The sequence below is a fragment of the Garra rufa genome, chromosome 16, assembly GCF_049309525.1.
Source record: "Garra rufa chromosome 16, GarRuf1.0, whole genome shotgun sequence".
Taxonomy (NCBI): domain Eukaryota; kingdom Metazoa; phylum Chordata; class Actinopteri; order Cypriniformes; family Cyprinidae; genus Garra; species Garra rufa.
Window position 1 is genome coordinate 21,877,654 of NC_133376.1, and position 23,790 is coordinate 21,901,443.

The 23,790-nt window shown below is 35.9% G+C and overlaps 1 protein-coding gene across 3 annotated transcripts in view; it reads left to right on the forward strand.

Annotated features, from left to right (window-relative positions):
* LOC141288182 (A disintegrin and metalloproteinase with thrombospondin motifs 2) overlaps positions 1-23,790 on the forward strand; it is a 199,859-nt gene that overhangs the window by 153,489 nt on the left and 22,580 nt on the right. For 2 of the 3 annotated variants that reach the window (XM_073820280.1, XM_073820282.1), the window contains exons 5-10: positions 6,711-6,794; positions 17,126-17,282; positions 17,422-17,527; positions 21,181-21,324; positions 21,405-21,537; positions 22,624-22,653. In XM_073820280.1, the coding sequence (XP_073676381.1) occupies positions 6,711-6,794; positions 17,126-17,282; positions 17,422-17,527; positions 21,181-21,324; positions 21,405-21,537; positions 22,624-22,653 (654 nt within the window). The remainder of the gene's footprint in view (positions 1-6,710; positions 6,795-17,125; positions 17,283-17,421; positions 17,528-21,180; positions 21,325-21,404; positions 21,538-22,623; positions 22,654-23,790) is intronic. The other variant, XM_073820281.1, reaches the window with a different exon arrangement.

Consider the following 23,790-nt stretch of genomic DNA (forward strand, 5'->3'; position numbering starts at 1 on the left):
AGCGAATGACAAAGGAGGTAGATGTAGCATAAGGATGTACACATGTACAACAGTAAGCAGAAGCTAGAGATAACAGTTTATAAGCATCGATTCACTTCAGAAACCATGTGGAGTGCTTTTTTTCATGATGGATGGATACACTTTATTGGACTTCAAAACATCAACAGCCATTCACTGCCATTATAAAGCTTGGAAGAGCTTTATAATATAACTCTGATTGTATTCGTCTGAAAAAAGAAAGTCATATACACTTAGGATGGCTTGAGGGTGAGAAAACCATGGGGTAATTTTCATTTTTGGGTCAACAAATAAATGAAATCAACAAATAGTGTATGTCTGTGACTGGCTACATTGCTCAGTGCTGCAAAAAAACAAATTGTAAATAGAAACTCATGACCAGTGGAGATAATAATATGAAAAGCCCCTCCCCACAAGATCATGGGATTGGTTGCATTTTGGTAGCGGTAGGAAACGTGTGGTTTTAAACAGCATTTTTAAAACAGCTTTTGGTACACCACCGTTTTAAAGAGAAAATTCTCAGCAGTGGTATTGACTAATGAATCTGGACATGGTCTGTCTTGAAGCATATTAAAAACAGAAGACAAGCAGACAGACATGTAAACACCAGACAGACAATGTTAAAAAACTTTTATTTCCACCACAGGGGGTCTTTAACGGATCAATGTTAAAACCCCAAAATGCCTGTGATTTAAGGAAACACTTTGGCACTTAAATTCTTTCTATTGAAGTACTTTTTACAGTTTGGCAGGGCCAGATGATAAACAGTGCTGATAAGATAAAAGCTGGCCACTTTTAAACGGTTTCTTTTCATGGCTCTTTCACACATTTGATTTGGAAATGTTTTCATGCACATTTGTGATCATTATGCTAATAATTCTCAATATTAACCTATTTTTTTTCTCACTCGGTCAATGGCCACACATGCACACATAGGTTTTTTTCCTTCCTCCTTTCTCTCCTCTAACCCTATCTTCCTATCTGCACCCTCTGCTATTTTCTTCACTCTCCCCTCCTTCCTCTAAAGCAGTGAAGCCACAATGCTAGCCCCTGCTGCATTATTAATGGGATATTAATGATTTTCTGACTTGCCGACCTCTAGGTCTCCATTAGTTACCTGTAGGCTGATGAAACCCAGTGCTCCTGAACAAGGCCAGCAACCAGGGCAGTACTAATGAGACCTACACTCTCATGGTCATTAACATAGAGCAAGAGAGGTGGGAGGGGGCTGTAGGGTTTTATTCTGTAGGAGGTTGAGGAAGAACCCTATTGGTGTTGCTGAAGATTTGTAACTCTAATTAATATTAGAATGTCCAGTGTTGCTTGTAATAAGCTTTCCAATAATGTGTGCATGTGTACAATAGGGGTGGGCGGTTTACAACAGCATGTTAGTGGCGTGTTAAAATTTCTGAAACTTTGAGAATAATTTCTTAATACACCTTTTATGAGAAAGTCATTTATTCTCATAATTATTAATATATTATTAATATTTCAAAATCAACCAAGACTCATTGGATATACAGTGGTGGCCAAAATGATTAGAACACTAATATTTTCACCAGCTAAAAAACATGTTTTCCAAACATTCATTTTGCCATTAATTGCCATAAATAATAATCCAGTGAGATATTTGTTTGCACAAATTGTTTGTTTGTTTGTGTTTAAAGCAGCTTTTGCCCTAGGTGCATTTGCACATAGTTTTTTAGGTAGGTCTCTTGTAGCATCTTGAAGACATTGCCATAGTTCTTCTAGATTTAGTTTCCTTTTGTTCGGTTTCTTAATGTCATGGTGCTGGAGTTTTTTATATAGCATCATAAATATTCTATAGCCTGACACATAGATTATGTACTATAAATATTTTTTTGGGATTGAAAACATTTGTCACACTTTAGTTTAGAGACCAATTCTCACTGTTAACTAACTAATAACTATGACGTTTTGCCTCCTAATTTACTATTTATTAATAGTTAGTAAGGTAGTTGTTAAGTATAGGTATGGGGTAGGATTACGGGATCTAAAATATGGTCATGCAGAATAATACATTAATATGTCCTTTATAAGTATTATTAAACAGCCAATATGCTAGTAATATGCATGCTAATAAGCAACTAGTTAATAGCGAGAATAGGGAGAATTATTAATATTTACATAATTGTAAATAGCAGAATTTCTTTAGGTTAGGCGATTTTCATTCAAATTGACTTAAAAGCAATTATGCTATGTCTTGCATCCTTTTACGTTAGTGAACATTGCAATAAATGAATACAGTCACATTACTATATGTTATAGCCTATGGGATAGACCATGATCACTACATTTTATAAAGGTGTCACTATAATAAAATATGAAAAATGTGCGCTATTCAAGTGTCTGTGCGGAGTTTGGAAGCTGAATAGTAGTGCGCTTACTGCATGACAGATGGAGGCACCGGTGCAGTCACTTGCTGTTAAAATACTTAAAACATAATTTTTGGTCATACAGATAAAAGTAATGCATCTTTCGAATCTGTAAAGATTCTAAGTTTATTTGTGTGCAGTCTCAATAACAACGAAACGTTGCACGTTTGTAAAATAATGAAAGCAAACAGAATACACTTTCTGCCATCTCGTTCTCTGTGAACTTGAGTGCGAAACCTTGACAACTCAGTGTATACTTGCCTTACAGACATGAAAAATAAAGTGAAATGTCTACTTTTAAACTAACCAATTCAAATAGAAAACAAATATTCTCAGATTATGTAACAGGCGCATTGCTGTGTGCATGTTTTACTTCATCTCTTAAGCCGAAAACAAAGAAAGCACTAGTTTATCAATAAATCATTTAATGCAGTCTCCTTGCCGTTTTTCCCTGAGACATTCATAATTATTATATCTGCCGGCACACTATGGCATTTTTTTTGCATGCGCTACATAGCTCTTATTAGGCTATATAGTCAATTAAAGGCTCATTATTATTGTTTATATGGTTTATTAATAAACAAGCGACTAATAGTTGACTAATGCTTAAAATGAACAACTACTAGTAGACCAGTAAAATCTTTAGTTGAGTGCAGCCCTAGAAGTTACTGCAGAGAACTTCAAAATAGGGGGAAAAAATCAAGTTTGAGCTCAAGTTTTTAATGTAAGTATAGTTTTCATTACTAAGATCATTTAAAATGGCTAGATTTCCAGTGCCCTACCTATAATTAATTTGGCTGGACAAATAAAAAACTTCAAAGTCATTTTTCTCAATTACACACTTTAGCGAGTTAAGGTCTTTTGCCTTTGTAGGGCAGAATACATACAATCATACTGTCCAGCCAAAGGCTATACTGTAATAATATGAGAGAAATAAACTTTTACTGCCAGCCATGTCTATTTTTTTTTCTTTGAAGTGAAGCCTGGAAACAAGGCAGTAGTCGTATCCCATCATGCACTGCTTCTCCTAATGCAGAGTCCTGAGGTGTTGCACAGTGTGTGTTCCGTATGAAAGTCGTGCCTCAGTTTAACGATCATTAACGTTCGGAACACTGGAGTCATGGTCACCTGGAAGTCATCTGCGCCTTTACCAGTCATCTGTATTAACACGTTACTAAGGCAACCGAGTCCAAGAGCTGCGCTCTTTAGAATTTTCTCAAGAAATCTTGGCGAATGCTACGGAAAAGGCCTATACACTAGTTTAAAAGATAAGCTTTTGGCAGCTGTACACGCATATACTGATTTAAAACTGAAAGGGAAGGGATGATGAATTCAGTAAAGTTGTGAATTTTAAAAAACAAAGTCTGCAGAAACCCAACGAAACATTGACAAACAGACAGCACAACCAAAAAATATTCAAAGGAATGACAGCAAGCGGAGAGGGAATGCCAGGAATACAGACACAGAAAGAGAGAGAGAAACAGGGCCCCACCCAACTCTGAAGTTTGCCGGTCGCATGGCAACCGGTGAATCGTACATATAAAAGAGCAGGTGAGTCGGTGCAGCGGCACATCGGTTTCGGAAGGCGCGTTGTGTAATCCTTTTCCATCGTTTTCCTTTTTCCTTGCCGCCCCCTTTTAAGCCCCTTTCTTCTTGTCTGTCTTCGTCTCTTATTCTCGCTCCCCCTCCCGCAGTCTGTCCATCAGAAATCTCATTATTGTTGGCTGTGTATACATCTCGGTGTCTCATTAGCAGGCTTCCAGAGCGGCAGAGGACACCATGTCTGAACTTCTGTACCAATTTGTCTGCCTCTGTCTCCCTCTCTGTCTGGGAACAGCGTTTCCCACAGTGCATTAGGCCCATCCTTCTGCAAACTGAATAAGTAAAGATGGCTGAGGCGTGGGGTGAGAAGTCAAACTGCAGAATCATGGGAAATGAAAAAGCCTCTCTTAAACATTATTGGGTGTAGCTTTGCTGGTTGTCTGTGTGTTGCTATGTGGATGTGTTACACTTTGTGGTCTTTGCCGGGACAGAATGGCAACAAAAATTTGGTAAAACCTGAAAAACCCTAATGAAACAATGTCAGTGTTACTAAATATAACATTTAAAAAGTGCACAAATCACGTTTTAAAGAAACATTGTCTAATGGTGACACCAGCAGTTTCTCACGCCTCCCCTGAGCCCATTGAGTTTTAACAGACCCTCTAAAGCAGTGGTCGGTAACAGGCGGCCTGCAGGCCAAAACTTGCCCTCACCCGCAGGCAGATTATTTTGATAGCGGCTGGTTCTGAAATAGATCTGTCATGACAGCAACAGTTACTCACAATTTATTTAAATTGCCTTTGAATAAGCACTTGCCATTCACTTTCACTTTCAATTTCGCGATCACATGCACTCTGTGTAAAGGGAGCACATCTTACGATATAACACTGTGTCTTACTGTGTGATGCCGGGACACACGATAAAAGGAGATTTTGTCTTAACTAGCCGTGACGGCTACACACAGATTTCTATTTTAGTAACAGTGTCTATTTCTGCAACGTTGCGGCTGGAACAACAACAAAAACTATGACAGTTATAATCTCAGGTACTGATTATGTCCTTTTTCAATGTTAAAGGTGTCTAATGTGAGTTTGAATATCAATTTGTGTGACATTTATAGCTATACTGAAAGCAACAACAGATAGTTTACCTCAGATCTTGAAAATAAATGTAAGCAAACATACGTTAAACCTGCGAACCAACAAGTGGTTTCCATGACAAAGATGGTATCAGTCACTCAATATTTAGATTTAACGATTTTAAAAAGGTTTTATATTTATGAATTAGATTATAAACTTGTCCATTTCGCTATGGTTTGCCGACAGTTATAAGAGTTGATGTTATAAATATGTCTTTTGAATATACTGTGTGAACTCATTGCCCGTTAGCTCGGAGAGATTTATTTTCCCTCTTCACTTAGTTTTGTCAATTGTTTTGTTTATTGGTATAATTCTTGTTTTGGGATTCTAATTAACCTTAAATTGGGTTAGTCACTGATTTAATTCTCCTGTGCTTCATTCCCACCCTTCTGAATTATATTGCATTGATAAGGAGTTATTACAAACTAAGACTGTTTAGTTATGCTATCTTACAATCAATATATAGTAAATGTAAGTTAAAGTGTTGCCTGTGTAACCAGTTAAAACTTGGAGTGGTGCTGAGGTCTTAAAATGCATGGAAAGAGTTTTTAAAAAGGTAGTGAATTTAACTCCATGATTCCTGTATATACCCTTGAGTAACAGCTCCCTACCAGTTACAGAAGACACTGTAACAGTCTGTCACAGGCAATTCTAGTTGCATTTTTTTTTATCAGTTAATTTCTTAAATTATCCTTTGTTCTGGCCTGCTATCGAGTGGCAAAATGTTTTTTTTTTTTGGCTGATGCCAAACTTACTTGCCGACCCCTGCTCTAAAGTGTGAGGTGAGTTTGGTGGGGGGTGATTAAGAATGAATGGGGGAAAGTCACATGAGAGAGGGCAATGCCTCCATCGCGATATGACTGGATATGTTTGGCTGTGATTGGTTCATGCGATAAATCTCACCTCTTGTGTTCAGAAGCATTCGCGAATCAGTCTGAATTAACAATATAATGGCATTAAAGGGAGGACGAATTTAAAAAATGGGTAAAAACTCACACACTTTGATATAACCACTTTCTTACAACAAAATAAGACTTAAAATGACATGAAAACATTGGGAGTTTTTAGTGAGATTTAGCTTAGTGAAAATTAAAGTAATTTAAAGACTTGATGAGATGCATACTTGACTTTAATAATCATTTAGAGAAGATTCATGCTTGGCTATTAGTAGAATATTGATTACACTGTAAAAGTAATGTTTATTTAACCAAGAAAATGTGATTGGGACATGAATTTACATTTGATTTAAAAGGTCCCTTGAGGACCTTGCCTCCTCGTTCAGAACACCACTGCACACCACTATTATGTATCATTTAAAGTTGCTAGCCATTTTGCACACTTTTTTTCTAACATAATGCTGAAACATGTCTAAAAGGCTGACTGGAACATTGAATCTGTAGAGGATGTCCCTAGTGTGAAGTCCTGGATATCACTTAGTCCTAATTCTCACTCAGAGCACTTTAGTTTGACCACTGTTACACAAGTTTCAAGAAAGCAAACATAATTTCTTTTAATGGAGTGTATTCTAAAATTATGCTTTTTGCTCTTACAGTATCAGCCTGTCTCATATTAAGCTCTTGATGTTGGATCTAACACTGCTTTTCTCTCTTCACAGGTGAACGAGATCTATCATGACCATTCTCTCGGGGCACGAATAAACGTGGTGCTAGTTCGGATTGTTTTGGTCGATGCCAGAAAAGTAAGAATCATTAATCTATTGACAAGTTAAAGTCAGCATGGAATTAACATGAGCCATACTTGCTTTTTTATTACACATTTCTGGTCTTATTCTGTTTGTTCATTATGTTGTGATTCATCAATGCATCTTTTACAAATTTTATCTGGCTATGAAACTACTTTTTGTTTTTTGACTGACTTGATTGCAAATACATCTTAGTTTTCTGAAGTCTTCTCCTACATATTTTTGTTATTAAATATCATTAAATATAGTCAGTTTAACTATCAGATTTGTTGCGAACAGCCTTTCATGTTGACTTCAATCTAGTCATATATCTAGTTACATTTTTGGCAAGCTTGGGTGTTGGGTAATGGTTTATAGTTATATTCTGAGTCATGTGTGCCTTTTTTTAATTAAATACTTCAGAGACAAATATTAGTAAACAATTTGTAGGCTAACTTCCAAAAAAGTTGTAAACACTGTGGTTTTGTGACAGTTTCAACATTTTTGAGGAGTTACATTGTGGCTTACCCAGTGGTTTGAGTTTATGACAGGATCTGTTTTTTGATTTTTATTCATATTTTTTGTTGTTTTCGATCAGTGGAAGATGGATAGCGTGATTGGAAAACTTGTTTGGTGCTGCTAGTAGCGCAGAAATGATACACTTCTTCTTAGTTGGGGTTTCATCTGAGACTTCATGTTCAGACTTTAGTTTTCACTGTGACAGAGTACTGATGTAACCTAAAAACAGTTTTTTTCTCTTTACGCAAATCCCCAAATGATCCATTTCTCTGTCTGTAGCCGTTTAGCACTTTGCAGTTCTGTATCATGACAGTTTGACATATTGCATCAGCAGCAAACATGTATATACACACTCTGCATCTCTCTCTTCCACCCACTGTCTCACACTCACACCTACATAAACACATAAACACACCGCTAGCTTAGCTTACATGCGCATCTTTTTCCCACCCCCTTCTGCTGGGTGCTCACCATGGCCTAGGGCCTGTTATTCCACCGGACTGAGCAAACGGGAACTAAAAGCATAGAGTTCCCATGGGAGTCTTTTCAAAGTCGCACGCCTTCACAGTTCAACACCAAAGCACACAGAGTGCTGATGTTATGCAATTGCCTTCCCAATACCCCCCCACCCCAACACATAAACACGCACACACCAGCACCTCCCCTATGAGACCAAGCAAAGGATTCTGGGAAGAAGAATCAAGAATGCAAGATAAACAATCAATGATGACCCTGCCTCATTCATAAACACAGCTCCATAAAACACTGCTCTTCCTGTAACTGGAGATCAGGGAGAGGCTGATCTCAGATCAGGTAACCAGTCTCAGATGTGGTTGACCTGATAGTGACCACAGTTCCAGGTTCAGCTTTCATCTGACATAGTTACACACTCAGAAAATCCATTACATGATTCATTTAAGCAGTTAGTTAATTAAATTATTGTTCTCAACACTGATTCATTCATGAATGGTCATTGAATCTTTTATTTAACTAATTTGTTAAAAATGCGTATTTATTCTTTCAGGAAAAAACAATTGATCCTTTTTATGAGTTAATTGTTGATTCATTCCTAATAACTTAATCCTTCATGTGAATCACTGAATCAATGAGTGAGTGATTCAATCAATCATTTATGAGTGAGTCATTGAACAATTCATTCAAGCAATGAGTTAATTATATCATTGATTCAAATGATTTGTTCAAAAACACAGATGCATTCATGAATGGTCATTGAGTCATTGGATATTTTACTTAACTAATTTGTTAAAAATACTGCTTCATTCATTCAGGAACAAAACAATTGATTCTTTTTATGAGCAAAACATTAATTCACTCATATTAACAATGAAATCCTTTGTGTGAATCACTGAATCAATTATGAGTGAGTTATTAAATGATTCATTCAGATGATTTGTTCAAAAACACTGATTAATTCCTGAATAGTCATTCAGTTATTGAATCTTTTACTTAACTAATTTGTTGAAAATACAGATTCATTCAGGAACAAAACTATTGATTTTTTTTATGAGGGAATCATTGATTAATTCCTATTAATAATGTAATCCTTCATGTGAATCACTAAATCAATGAGTGAGTGATTCAATCATTTATTTATGAGTGAGTCTTTGATTGATTCGTTCAAGCAATTAGTTAATTAAGTCATTAATTCAAATAATTTGTTCAAAAACGCTGAATGGTCATTGAGTAATTGAATCTTTTATGTAACTAAAATCTAAAATTTGTTGAAAATACTGATTCATTCATTCAGGAACGAAACAGTTGATTCTTTTAATTAGTGAATCATTGATTCATTCTCAGTAATAATTGAATCCTTCATGTGAATCACTGAATCAATGAGTGATTCAATTAATCATTTATTAGTAAGTCACTGAATGATTAATTCAAGCAATTAGTTCACAAAAGTGATTCATCCAAGAAGTGACTGTTAAGTCATTGAATTATTTACATTTTACTATTTACTTAACCAATTTGTTAGCAATTACTGATCAATTCAGGAACAAAAAAACTGACTCTGTTTATGACTAAATTATTAAATCATTCACATGAATCACGTGAGGCATTGGGTAAGCGATTTAATCAATCTTTTTTGAGTCACTGAATGTTCTACTTAATTTTTTTTAAATACTGATTAATTTATTCAATAACAAAACAATTTATTTTCTAATGACTGAATCATTGATTAATTTCTATTAATAATTGAATCCTTCATAGTGACTCAGTCAGTCATTTATGAGTGAGTCATTGAATGATTCATTTAAGCAATTAGTTCACAAAACAGATTCATTCAATAATATCAGGAACCCCCCAAAAATTATTTTCTTTATGACTGAATTATTAAATCATTCACATAAATCACATGAAGCAATGAGTGATTTAATCAATCATTTTTGAGTGAGTCGTTGAATAATTTTTTTCAGCTGATTGGTTCAAAAATCCCGCAAATGCATTGCTCAGAGATGAAACAATTGATCCTTACATTTAATCAAATCTTTCAACATTGTTTTTTTTTTAAGCTACCCGACACAGCAACATTGAATCAACCAGTAGTGTGAATTAGTGCCACTAGTGGCTCGGAAATTAAACCCTTCGTCTTTAAATGAGACAATCCAGAGGCAAACTAAACTGAACTTTGAAAGAGCAATTTTCCTGTAGGATCATCTGAATAATATGATGTCTAGAAAAATAGCTCTTAATCAATAGTGAAGTTAACACCTACTCCATTTATTCAATCAACATCAGGTTCAGGAAGAGAGGATCTTTTCTATCTGGATGTGTAACCCATGAGGAAGATATTTTTAAGCCACTTAAACATGACAATCCATCACCTCTCTATCTCTGCGACGGAGCTTACCATTACCACAAATGTCAGTTCACCCAGCAGGAGGAATAGCTCACAACGCTGTGGTGCCCTCAAATTTTGCTCTTCTTACTGAGACACTATACCACCCCCAGCCATTATGATAAATGGTGACAGATAGTGTGTGGGGTTACATGGTGATTACGTGCGGTTTCAGGTGAGATGGAGAGACAGAGGTCCGCGCCGGGTCAGGCAGATGGCGTTTTCTGCGCTGATTTGTGGTGATTGTCCCTCTGGCCTTGTCTTTCCAGGATTAAGTTCTTAAAATGCAAACTGTCCCACATGAACTCATCAGGCAGTTGGCACACAGGTCTCTCTCTCTCCCTCTCTCTGTTTATCTGTCAGTTCTCTCTTCATCTCTGTCCCTGTGCTCACACAACCTCTGGTTTCCTTTCCATTCTGTCTTTTCCCTTCCGTCTGTTGCTGGTCACGCTTCGTCTGCCTCTCACTGTGGCTTAAAATGTTGTTTAACTCCATTCAGGGATGCGGTGGCCATAGGGAGCACCGGGACATTCCCAGTGGGTCGGTTGACCTGTGGGCTGGCTGTCGAAACCATATTTAGATTAAAAGAAAATATACAATGCTTTTAAAGGGAAAAAACATTCCGAAATCATCAGGCAGGCTGGCCACGTCCCGGTGGTAGAGTCTGGCATAGACGACATACTTGAGACACAAAATGAAAGCAATTGAATGTGTCCCTGTTATCTAGTTTATTGAAAATGTATGCTTGTCTGTGCAGGTTTTGAACACAGGTAGTGTTATATAGCAGTGTTTTCCATCCATGTTGTTTTAGTATTATTTTGATAATTGTATTAGCTTTCATTTTTATATTTTCAGTGTTTGTTTTAATTTTAGTTAAATTTAGATTAATTTTGTTACGTGCTTTTGTCATTTTATAATATATGTGACCCTGAACCACAAATTGTACATACACTGTATGGGTCACAATTATCGATTTTTCTTTTATGCCAAAAATCATTAGGATATCAAGTAAAGATCATGTTCCATGAAGATACCATACCATAAATATACCATAAATATATAAATTCTTAATTTTTGATTAGTATTATGCATTGCTAAAAACTTAATTTGGACAACATTTGGATTTTTTTGCACCCTCAGATTCCAGATTTTCAAAAAGTTGTATCTCTGACAAATACTGTCCTATTCTAGCAAAACAAACATCAGTGGAAAGCTTATCTATTCAGATGATGTATAAATATCACAATTGACCCTTATAATTGGTTTTATGGTCAACGGTCACGTATATGTATTTTGGTTAAGGTTTTATTTAGTTTTACCATTTATTTATTTGATCTATTTTAGTTTAGTGCTTCAACTTTAATTATTTGTAGTTATTTGTTAAGGCAATATTTCATATTTTCATTTAGTTTAGGTTTTCATCTAATATTTTTTTTTATTTCAGATTTTACAATGCTCATCAAAGTTCCATTTATTTGATAAAAAAATACAGAAAATATTCTGTTATAGCAATTTTTTGAAATATTATTGCAATTCAAAATAAGTTTTCTATTTTAAAATACTTTAAAATATAATTTACTTTATTCTTGCAAAGCTGAATCAGCCATTACTCCAGTCTTTAATGTCACACAGTCCTTCAGAAATCATTCTTCCTGTTATATTTTTTTTTAGGATTCCTTGATGAATACAAAGTTAAAAAGAACAGCATTTCTTTAAAATAGAAAACTTTTCTAACAATATAAGTCTTTACGACTACTTTTTATCAATTTAACACACCCTCGCTGAATAAAAGTATTAATTTCTTTCAAAGAAAGAAAGAAAGAAAAATTGACTGACCCCAAACTTTGAACGGTAGCCTATATTGTTACAAAAGTTTCTTTAAAAAAAAAAAAAAACTAAAAAAGCTTTTCTTTTTAACATTTTATTCATCAAAGAATCCTTAAAAAAGTATCACAGGTTCAAAATAAATAAATAAATAAATTAGGCAGCACAACTGTTTACAACATTGATAATAATTCAGCATATTAGAATGATTTCTGAAGGATCATGTGACACTGAAGAATAATGATGCTGAAAATTCAGCTTTGCATCATATGAATAAATTCTATTTTAAAGTACATTCAAATAGAAAACCACTATTTTAAATTGCAATAATATTTTACAATATTTCATTTTTTTCTGTATTTTAAATCAAATAAACACAGCCTTAATAAGCAGAAAAGACTTCTTTAAAAAACACTAAAAATCTTACTGATTCCAAACGTTTGAACTGCAGTGTATTTAAATTAGCAAACATGTTTTTTTAAAAAGTTTTAGTTAACAATTATAAACCTGGTTTACTTCTAAGTTATATATTTAATTGATATTGAAAATCTGAATAATTCAAAAACATCCACGACTGCGCCAGTGTTTCCATTCTGTGTGTTCAAGAGAAAAAAAAACTATCACTGCCAGGGGATTGATGCAAACATGTTTTCTTCTTTGAGTGAGTTATTCAGTCACATGACAATTCAATAATGTATCTGAATGACTAAATATGCATATTTTTTTGTAACAAACACATTCTTACAGGATTATCATAACAGCAATTACTAAATACACAAAGTGCTTTAAAATGGACTAATAGCTTATAAAGGTAATTCATATAGAGCACTTGACTCATGGCTATCATAACTCAAACACTGTGTGGTTAAGGTGGAAAATGCCCTGGAATGTTAAAACCATAGTTTTTTTTTGTTTGTTTGTTTTTTTGCATATGTAGTACTTTGGGGATACTTCCTGTTAAAGGAGAAATTCACTTCCAGAACTTTACAGATGTTTACACACCCTCTTGTCATTCAATATGTTCATGTCTTTCTTTCTTCAGTTGTAAAGAAGTTATGTTTTTTGAGGAAAACATTTCAGGATTTCTCTCCATATAGTGGACTTCTATGGTGCCCCCGAGTTTGAACTTTCAAAATGCAGTTTAAATGCAGCTTCAAAGGGTTCTAAATGATCCCAACCAAGGAAGAAGGGCCTTATCTAGCGAAACAATTTATATACTTTTTAACTTCAAATGCTTGTCTTGTCTAGCTCTGCGTGTACTCTGTGTATTCTGGTTCAAGGCAGTTTTTTTTCTCCTCCAGCTTCAACATCGTCCTACATCGCTGCAGAAGTACCGACCCAGTGTTTACAAAGTTAATGTCCAAAGAAGATCAAACGGCCTTTACAGAAAAGTAAAACAGTGATGTAGGATCATTTAGTAGTCGGAGGAGAAAATTAGATGGGAGTTTTTCGACATACCGGAATACACATTTGAGGTTAAAAAGTAATTGTAATTTTTTTTTTTTTTTTTAGAAAATATCAGATCGTTTAGCTAGATTAGACCCTTTTTCCTTGGCTGGGATCATTTAGAGCCCTTTGAAGCTGCATTTAAACTGCATTTTTGAAGTTCAAACTCGGGGGCACCATAGAAGTCCACTAATAACAATCCGGCTGGGATTGTTAGGACCTTTTGAATCTACGTTTAAACTGCATTTTGGAAGTTCAAACTCGGGGGCACCATAGAAGTCGAATATAACAATCTGGCTGCGATTGTTTAGAACCTTTAGAAGCTGTGTTTAGACTACATTTTGGAAGTTCAAACTCGGGGGCACCATAGAAGTCCACTATAACAATCCGGCTGGGATCATTTAGAGCCCTTTGAAGCTGCATTTAAACTGCATTTTTGAAGATCAAACTCGGGGGCACCATAGAAGTCCACTATAACAATCTGGCTGGGATTGTTAGGACCTTTTGAATCTACGTTTAAACTGCATTTTGGAGGTTCAAACTCGGGGGCACCATAGAAGTCCACTATAACAATCCGACTGGGATTGTTTAGAACCTTTTGAAGCTACATTTAAACTGCATTTTGGAAGTTCAAACTCGTGGGCACCATAGAGGTCCACTATATGGAGAGAAATCCTGAAATGTTTTCCTCAAAAAACAATTCCTTTACGACTGAAGAAAGAAAGACATAAGCCTCTTGGATGACAAGGGGGCGAGTAAAATATCTGTACATTTTTGTTCTGGAAGCAAACTTCTTCAAATAAAGGCACACTGATGCATCTATTACAGTTTTGTTAACCTTTATCTCAACCTCACTACTCTTTCCACATTTTTTTCAATCGCATCCTCGATTCACTCTAGATCACCCACCTATTTCAATAGCACAGCCACAGATATACATCTTTCTCCATCTGTATCTTTTTCTCTCCACCTCTCCCTCCCTCTTTTTCTCGCTCTTACACAAACGCCTGGTTGTTCCACACCCACTCCTCTCCCCTGCCGCCTCAGCCCCAATCAGCATGCAGCCTCGCCCGTCTTGCCAGCAGGTTGTCCATCATTCCCAATTACTGTGGCAACCGTTGCTGCCGGCAGCGGCACGCACCGATCAACCGAGTGACCCCGCGCACCTCCAACAAGGTTCCAACATCACAGTCTCTTCCGCACATCTGTTCCGCTCTTCCCCTCACCTAGCGCCGAAAAGATAAAGAGTCCCTGACATGACACACCCAGCATCAATTCACAGAGCGTGCACGTGCGTGTGCGAGTGTGTGTTCGGTGGATCGCGGAGAAGATAAAGATGCCGAGACGTTCTTTTAATGAGCACGCTTGCACGTCTGTCATGTATTCCGTTAACAAGAACAAGTCTCCTGTGTACAGAATTCTGAGAAACACCCTTCATGACATTATCAACAAAGATCTCGGTGATGGAATGAAGATAAGTGAAGATAAATCATGTGTTTAGTAACTAGTTTACATTAGTCTGCTGCTGTCTTCGCACAAACCTACGGCGTAAAAATCATCAGTCACAAATAAATGAAGTGTAATGAGAAAATAAAGCGCTGGATACACTTATGATGCTGAGTTGAGTTATTTCCCACCACCCTCGTTCTTCCTATGCGGTGCACTGGAATGGTGAAGCCTCCCTCTACTGGCCGCTGAAGGCATTGCATTGTAGTTTTCAGAGTTCATGACCTTGATGCAACGTTAAATGCACGAGAGTGAGGCACAGGGAAAGAGAGAGGCAGTTTCAGGACACGCATCTGGAAAGGATCTCCTACTTCCATGGCTCTCGTGGCCACGTCATCAAAACACAGCCTCGCATTCCTGTCTGGATGCTTTTTTGCACACATTTATCTCCCTGCACAGATTGCGGGAGAAAACCGGAGCATTTGTTTACGCCCGTGTTCACACGAGTGTGAAATGTAGCAATAATAACAGCGTCACGCCTGCTGTAGTTTACAGTGTAAACTTCATGTCAACGTGTTCGGTTTTACTATGCAACTTATTTTGACTGGATTGTTCAGTACACTCAACATCAAAGGATGTTAATGACTCTAGATCATTCTAGATGATTGATTAACAATAGTGCTGAGCTTTTGAAGTTTGTGTTGATGTAATTGTTTCAGAGTCTGTCCTCTGATTAAAAAAACGGTCTAAGTTAAACATCTGTGATTTGACCACAGAAAATAGTTATGACTCACCCCTCAGTATTAAGACAAACAACAATTGGTTAGTGTTCTGTAATGTACTTATACTGGAAATCTAAGTGGAAAGTGTACTTCATTGAATTTACCAGCTTTTCTAGCATTAAATGGTCAAGAGATGTTTGATACAACTAAAAAAAATGTTAGTATACAGTACTACATCTCTTTCATTTACCTCTCATTTTACTAATGACACGACAAAAGATTTCTACTTAAAATAAATGCTGTTCTTTAAACCTTTCTATTCATCAACAACATTAATAATGATATATATATATATATATATATATATATATATATATATATATATATATATATTCTTTTTTAAAATAACTTATGTGTGTATGTGTGTGTATTTATATACAGAATTAATATAAACAGTACACACACATTTTATGTATTTAGCATGCGATTAATCGTTTGACAGCCCTATAAAAATATAAAAAAATAATTAGATTTTTTTTACATACCATCACAAGTTACTTACTCTCATGTCAGTTCAAACTTTTTTTTTTCTCAGTGTAAAACAAATAAAAAGCTTTGGAATTCGAGTTACTTTTTCCCAGCATTATTTCAAGCTCCAAAAAAGTTTCCAAAGCATCATAAAAGTCATCCATTCGATCCATCTGCTGCATTTCATGTCTTCTGAAGTCTTATAATAGGTTTATGGAAGCAACAGATTTTTTTTTTTTCATAACAGTTTTTTTTTCAGAAAGTGATTAAATGTTAAATAGTAAATTATTCCGTTAGTTGTTTTACTGAACCTATAACATAAAGGGATAGCTCACTCAAAAGTGAAAATTCCAACAAGTAATTAATGACAAAATTCTGTCATTAATTACTCACCCTCATATCGTTCCAAACTCGTAAGACTGTTTGTAGTTTCTACATTATATTTAATTACCACGCTCAAGGCCCAGAAAGGTAGAAAGGACATCGATAAAATAGTCCATGTGGAATCAGTGGTTCAACCTTAATATTATGAAACTATAAGAATACTTTTTGTCCGCAGAAAAAAATAAAATAACGGCTTTATTTTGTGTCAGTCTTCAACCTGTGTTCACAAGAGTATGAGAAATCTTTTGTGCGCACAAAAATTATTTTACTATTACGTCGTAGATTCATAACATCACAGTTGAACCACCGATGTCACATGGACTATTTTATCGATGTCCTTACTACCTTTGTGGGCCTTGAATGTGTCAGTTGCAATGCTGTTTATTCAGGGTCAGAAAGCTCTCGTATTTCATAAAATATATCTTAAGATATAATAAGATAAGCAAAGGTCTTATGGGTTTGTAATGACATGAGGATAAGTAATTAATGACAGAATTTTCATTTTTAGGTGAGCTAACCCTATAATTTAGATGTTTGTAATTAATGCACCTTCACCAGATGCCAATAGTGAAATCAAAATGTATCTTTGAGTGTAACAGTCTTCTCGTGTATGTTTTCAGTCCTCAAGCCTCATTGAGCTGGGCAATCCTTCTCAGAGTCTGGAGAACGTATGTCGCTGGGCTTTCGAACAGCAGAGGAAGGACACTAATGATAAAGAATACCATGATCATGCCATCTTTCTCACTCGTCAAGAGTTTGGACCCACAGGGATGCAGGGTAAAATCAACACACATGCACACTAACACAGCAACATCAACCTCCAGAGATGAAAATAAGTATCTAAGTGATCTTGAAATGACCTTGACTTCAGATGTGAGGAGGACAAACTCAATCAGGTGTTCTTATATGTTGCTAGGTTACGCTCCGGTCACAGGCATGTGTCATCCCGTACGGAGCTGCACTCTCAACCATGAGGACGGTTTCTCATCTGCTTTTGTCGTGGCGCATGAAACTGGCCATGTGTGAGTATCTGCTACAGTATGTCAAAATATACCTCATATATTTTCATTTAGACAGCAGTTAGTTCTGGTTCTTGAATCTGATTGGTTGAGCAGTTATGTTCCTTGAATCTGATTGGTTGAGTATCATTCGAACAGCTGACTTATACAGTGTAGTTTTTCTACAAGTTACATTGAAATGTCAGTCGGTGGCAGTAGTTTTAACACAACACAACTTGAAATACACAACTCGAAAAAAAAAAAAATACTGATACAATGACCATAGCTACTGAAAAAGCTTACAGGTGATGATGGATATAAGCATAGGCTTAAACCAAATGTTGTATCATTGTTTTTTCCCACAAGAAGTCTAAACGCGGCTGGATATTGAATCAGCGCTGAGAAACTCCTTCAGTAGCTGCGGCATCATGACAAGTCGACATATTTACATCCTGCATCTAGCGTTTCTTGTCTCTGCCGTTTGTAAGCTCTTTCAGTAGCTGTGGTCTATTAAAAGCCTCAAAGGCATCAGGGCTGAAGTGGAAAGAACAAAGAAGCTGGTCTTTGGGAAGTTTTATTTATTCACAGGCATCTTTCCAATCTTTTCTCTTCTTCTGATCACTAAGAAAGCAGTGAAGATCATTACATAACTTCTCATGTTGCCCTTCAACTAAACATTGTGGCATTTGTGTATTCCGAGTTGTATTGTGGTAAAAATAGCAACAGGTAGCACCAGAAGCTCACAGAGTGCAACCATTTTATGTCAGCGAAACAATAGTGCCTCATATAGTCCAAAATATATATAAAACAATGTGGATTTTTTAAATAACATACATATTTTATGGGTTTTCTACTACATATTTCAGTAAGAGACATCATTTATGTTACTGTATATTAAGGTTATACTACTACAAGTTACACTGCCTGGGGTTCCCTTTAAAGATTGATTTGTTTAGTAAATAAGTGACTGGCTGCATCTGTAGCTGAAGTTGTATACTTCTCTACTATATAGTGGGTGAAAAGTAGTTTGTGAAAAAAGTAGTATGTGAAAAGAGTAGCATGTTCAGATTCACAGTATTAGGACCAAGAAGTACCCAGATGACATACTACAAGATTCTTAAGTCTAGAGATCTAGAGATTATCATTAAAAGTGAATCTTTTTGTGCGTCAATTTTGAGTCATTTTCTCAATAGATTTGTTCAAAAACAAATTGATTCAGGAACAAAACAAGTGACTGTCTATGTGATTGAATCAACCCAGGCTTATGAAAAACCATAATTACACATCTTACTTGTGACAGTTTCAAAGTGATTATTAATCAAAACTCTGTACCTGTAAATCATACTTTGTGTGAAAAGGAATAAACGTTGTCAGAGTTTTATTTCAACTGGAAATTGCAGTGATTCGTACATATAGGTAAGTTCAGTTTGCAAAAATGTATATAGAGGTGGTGGAAATATCATCAAATCACAAACTCCAATCTGGCTCCATCTAACTTCACCCCACTTTGGAATAACCCTGACTTCACAAATAACAAAAAAAAAAACACTCAATTTTCATAAATGGGCAGAAGAGGGTATCACACATATTAATCACATTTTTCAGTCAAACAAATTGGTTTCATTTTCCTACCTAGTCCAGGAGTACGGTATTGGGAGCAATCAATTCTTGAAGTATTTGCAACTCAAATCAGCTGTTTTATCTAAAATCAATATCAGAACCATCAATCTTCACCTTCCCTCCGCAGTAGCAGATTTAGTTACTATATCGTCCCTCAAAAAAATACTTTCTAAATTATACAAAATGATAACCAATTCAAATAAAACCTTAAGTTTACCAATAACCAAATGGGAAGAAGATCTTTCTCGCTCCTGACACCAACTTCTGGACTCAAATTTGTAATAATATCTATTTCATGACTAAAAACGCCAACCTTCAGCTCATACAGTATAAGACCCTTCATAGAACACACTACACTAGGGAAAGGCTGTCTAAAATGGGATTCACATCAGAAACTTGCTTGCACTGCTCACAAAATAGTCCGGACACATATTTCCACGCCACATGGCACTGCCCACCCATTAAACATTTTTGGGAAGATGTCACTGAATCCCTATCCAACCTCCTGGGCTGTCGCATCCCATTATCCCCTTCACTCTGTCTACTGGGCGATCTATCAACACTCAATCAGGAAATAACAAACAAAAGGATACTCCTCCTACCTCTAGCCATTGCCAAGAAAACTATCTTCTTGAACTGGAAATCCCAAAACACTATTCATATAACACACTGGAAAAATTTGCTCACAGAATACATCTCCCTAGAATATTTTTCACCACCTTACAACTGTACATCAGAACCACAACATTCAACATCAGACCTCACTCAACTCTTACAAATCTGACACACTTATCTTAATTATGTATTCACAAAATATTATACATATTTATACAAGGTATTAGTAATATGAGTGTTTTCATTATTATTATTATTATTATTATTATTATTATTATTAGTGTTGTTGTTGTTTTCATTATTTTTATCACTATTTATATCAGAGAAACATTGAGCAGTAATAAATTGAAGGGATGATGTTTTGTATGGACGGTAACGGTTTAACGAAGACTATATCATTGAATATACATAATCAAAAGTGTATAAATATAAATAAATTAAAACTGCACCCAACAAATACCACTCATGTTTTTAATGCACCGCATGTTGATTTTAATGCACTACACCCTTCTTTTAATGCACCACTTCAGCTTAAGTTTACATACATATGATGTCTATAATGTTGCCTTGAATGGAGAGAAGTAGGAGGAAAAAAAAAACATGCACACTGAAACAGAAGCTAGGATAGGTGTGGTATATGTTGGGTATGGTTCATTATTAAATTTCTCCTTTATATAAATATATTTATATAACTACTATTGTGATTATATCATTATTTATTATTATTATTATTAATAGTGATATTACTGTTGCCGTCATTACAAAATATCATCACAAAATATTACTGTTACATCACAGTCTCTATTATTGTTATTACTACTACTATTATTATTATTATTATTATTATTTTTACTGTTAATATTATTGATATTACTGTTACCATCATCACAACATATTATTGTCATCACCATCTTTAGTATTATTGTTGATGTTATTATTATTAATATTATTACTGTTATTATTGATATTACTGTTACTGTCATCACAGAATATCATCGTTATCATCATCGATTATTTCAATTTATGGTTATTTCTATTATTGCTAAACATGCTAATACTACTTATAACATTACTATTATTCAGATTGTCATTTTTGCTCATTTTCATTTATTATCATTGCTTTTTTGTTGTTGGTATTGTTTTTTGTTGTTGTTGTTGTTTTTTTGTGTTTACCATGTTGTATGTTTTTGCACTCCAAAAAAAAATAAAATAAATAAAAATGTATATAGAGGCATGTTTTTTCAATGAGCCTATGTTGGATTGAATCATTGATTCATTCACTCAACCATTTTATTCAAAACTCTCAAATTCACATAATTCCACAAATAGGGCGCTTATCCTTGACAAAGTTTGCTTGGAACTTAATTAAAATCTAAAAATGCCAAAATAAGTGACAAGTTGTCCTCATAAATGCAAATTGTATGTATGTGTGTGTGTTGTAGGTTGGGAATGGAGCATGATGGACAGGGGAATCGTTGTGGAGATGAGGTGCAGATGGGGAGCATCATGGCCCCACTGGTGCAGGCTGCTTTCCACCGCTTCCACTGGTCCCGCTGCAGTCAACAGGAACTGGGCCGCTACCTGCAGTGAGTGCTAGACAGACATACACAGACAATTTTGACTAGTACAACAGTGGATTATATACCATCTCATTCTGCCTCTGAAGTTCGTATGATTGTCTGCGTGACGACCCGTTCGAGCACACATGGGAGGAGCTTCCACACCTGCCCGGGATGGATTACTCCATGCACGAACAGTGTCGCTTTGACTTCGGGGCCGGATACATGATGTGCACAGCGGTGAGTCTTGAATTCACTGCTGCACAGGCTTTTTCATTCAAGTAATGCATTATTATTATGAGATTGTAAAATCACTACGAGCATGTATAATTCTACAAGCATTCTTCCTTGATAACCATCAGCTTGCCATAACAATCATTATTTGTGGTCATTGGGTTCACCGGAGATCGCCGTGACCCAGTATGATGAGTGTTATACATGCCAATAATGCATTATGAATGGAACACAGTATTTTGTGTCAAGTCACTGAGTTTTGATATCTGTACATGCCAAAGGGAAAAGGCTTAATGAAACAGAATAGTGCACCAGAAATGTTCAGTCTGTCACTATTTTACTCGTGCTCATGTTGTTTCAAACCCGTATGACTTTCTTTCCTCTGTGGAGCACAAAAGAAGGAGCTTTCAAGCTTTATAAAAGACACAAAAGTGCCATTAAAGTATCATAAAAGCAGTCCATATGACCCATGGACTTTATTCCAAGACTGGTGAAGTAATGCTGAAATTTAAGTCACTATTCACAGCTCTAGGTCTATTTGATATGTACGTCAAGAAGCAGCACTGATTCATTACCAAATAATTTTGAGTCAGTTCTTTTCAATTCATTTTTTTTTTCATAATTTTGCATAACGTTTGAAAGCCTTTAAAACATTGTGTTCCACAGAAAAAAAGCCATACGGGTTAACATGAGGGTGAGTGAATGATAAAAACTATTTGCATTTTTGAGTGAACAAATCTTTTAGTGAACAAGAGAAGAACCAGGTTTTAAAACTCCTCCATAGTACATCAGCTGGTTTTATTTTATATAGATTTTGGTACAAAACAAATTCCAGATTCACAACACATTTTGTAAACATCAAATTTCAAAAGTAATGTCACTTGTTTATCTGAGAGAAAATGTGAGGCTATGATTATTCATTGTTGGGAATAAAATTGATCAGATACTCAAAACCAGATGGCATGAGTTTGAAATCACTTGGTAAACTGGATAAAAATGATTTCAAGAATCATTTCTGCTCACAAAATGAGATTCCAGCTGAACAGCACTGCTTGGACTGTACTTCACTGTCTTGTTAAACCATTCCCTTAGCTGCAAAAGGTGGGGCCATCAGGAGCCCAGGTAAGGTATTCTCCTCAGTCGCAACGTGGCCTCTTTCTTTGAACTTGGTTCAATCAGATGGTCTTCTTGTTAATCATTACATGTTATTGGTTGGTGTTGAACTCATTGTCATTTTGCAGACACATACAGCAGCAGCAGGATACTAAACCCACAGTTGTTTCTGAAATAATTGGCGTTTACAAGCATTAAAAGCAATGCTTGAGTTAAATGCAAATTTAATAAGTGAAATCATTTTGGCTCCTACTTCAGTTTCCAAAAATAAATGTAAAAAAATGCAACCTGATCTCATGACGAAAACATACCCATGGGAACTTTTTCACAAGACGCAAAATACGTACCGAAACAGATGAATGTACATATGGTTTTGTGACGTTGGTTTTGTACATGTCACTGCAGTTTTGACTTAAAATGTCCATTGAGTGGCGCTGTAACTCTAATGCTCTGTGATGTTTTAAAATAACGTACCATCTGCACTACACCTTAACCTTCCTGATAGTATTAACACAAGCAAATGTGACGTAAAATGCAATTGCAAGCATGCCGTTTTAGTTTGCATTTCGATATGCCATCTTTCAGCTCTTTCATCGTGAGTCATGTTTTTTCACAGGATTCGTACCCAGGGATCAGTGATGGGAATAGCAACTTTAAAAATAAACGGCGTTACTAACGTAATTACTTTTTTTACTTTACTTTTTGTAACACGATTCAGAGGGTGGAAGGAAGAAGACAGGGTCGATGTGACTGGGACTCGTATTTTATTTAGCCTTTTCAAATACAAACAAAAGTCAGTAGCGCTCACTGCGCTCTATGTCGATCAGCCAATAACTCATAATGCAGGCAGCATACAACTCCAACAACAGTCCCTCTCCAGACAGCACGAGGTCCCAGTCAGTGTCTCTCTCCTTCTGGCTTCTGGTTTCCTGTTGGCTTTTATCCACTCTATCCACACCAATTACTGAAACGGGACACAGGTGTTTATCATTTGCACTTGACCTACTTACGCACCACTCGTCTCCTGTCTCTCTCTTCCGCTGCGGACCTCGCTGAACCACGCCCCCCCTGCCACACAAACAAATTACTGTTTCCCCCATAACAACGCCGTTACTGCTACTGACAATAAAATGTGGAGTTAATATA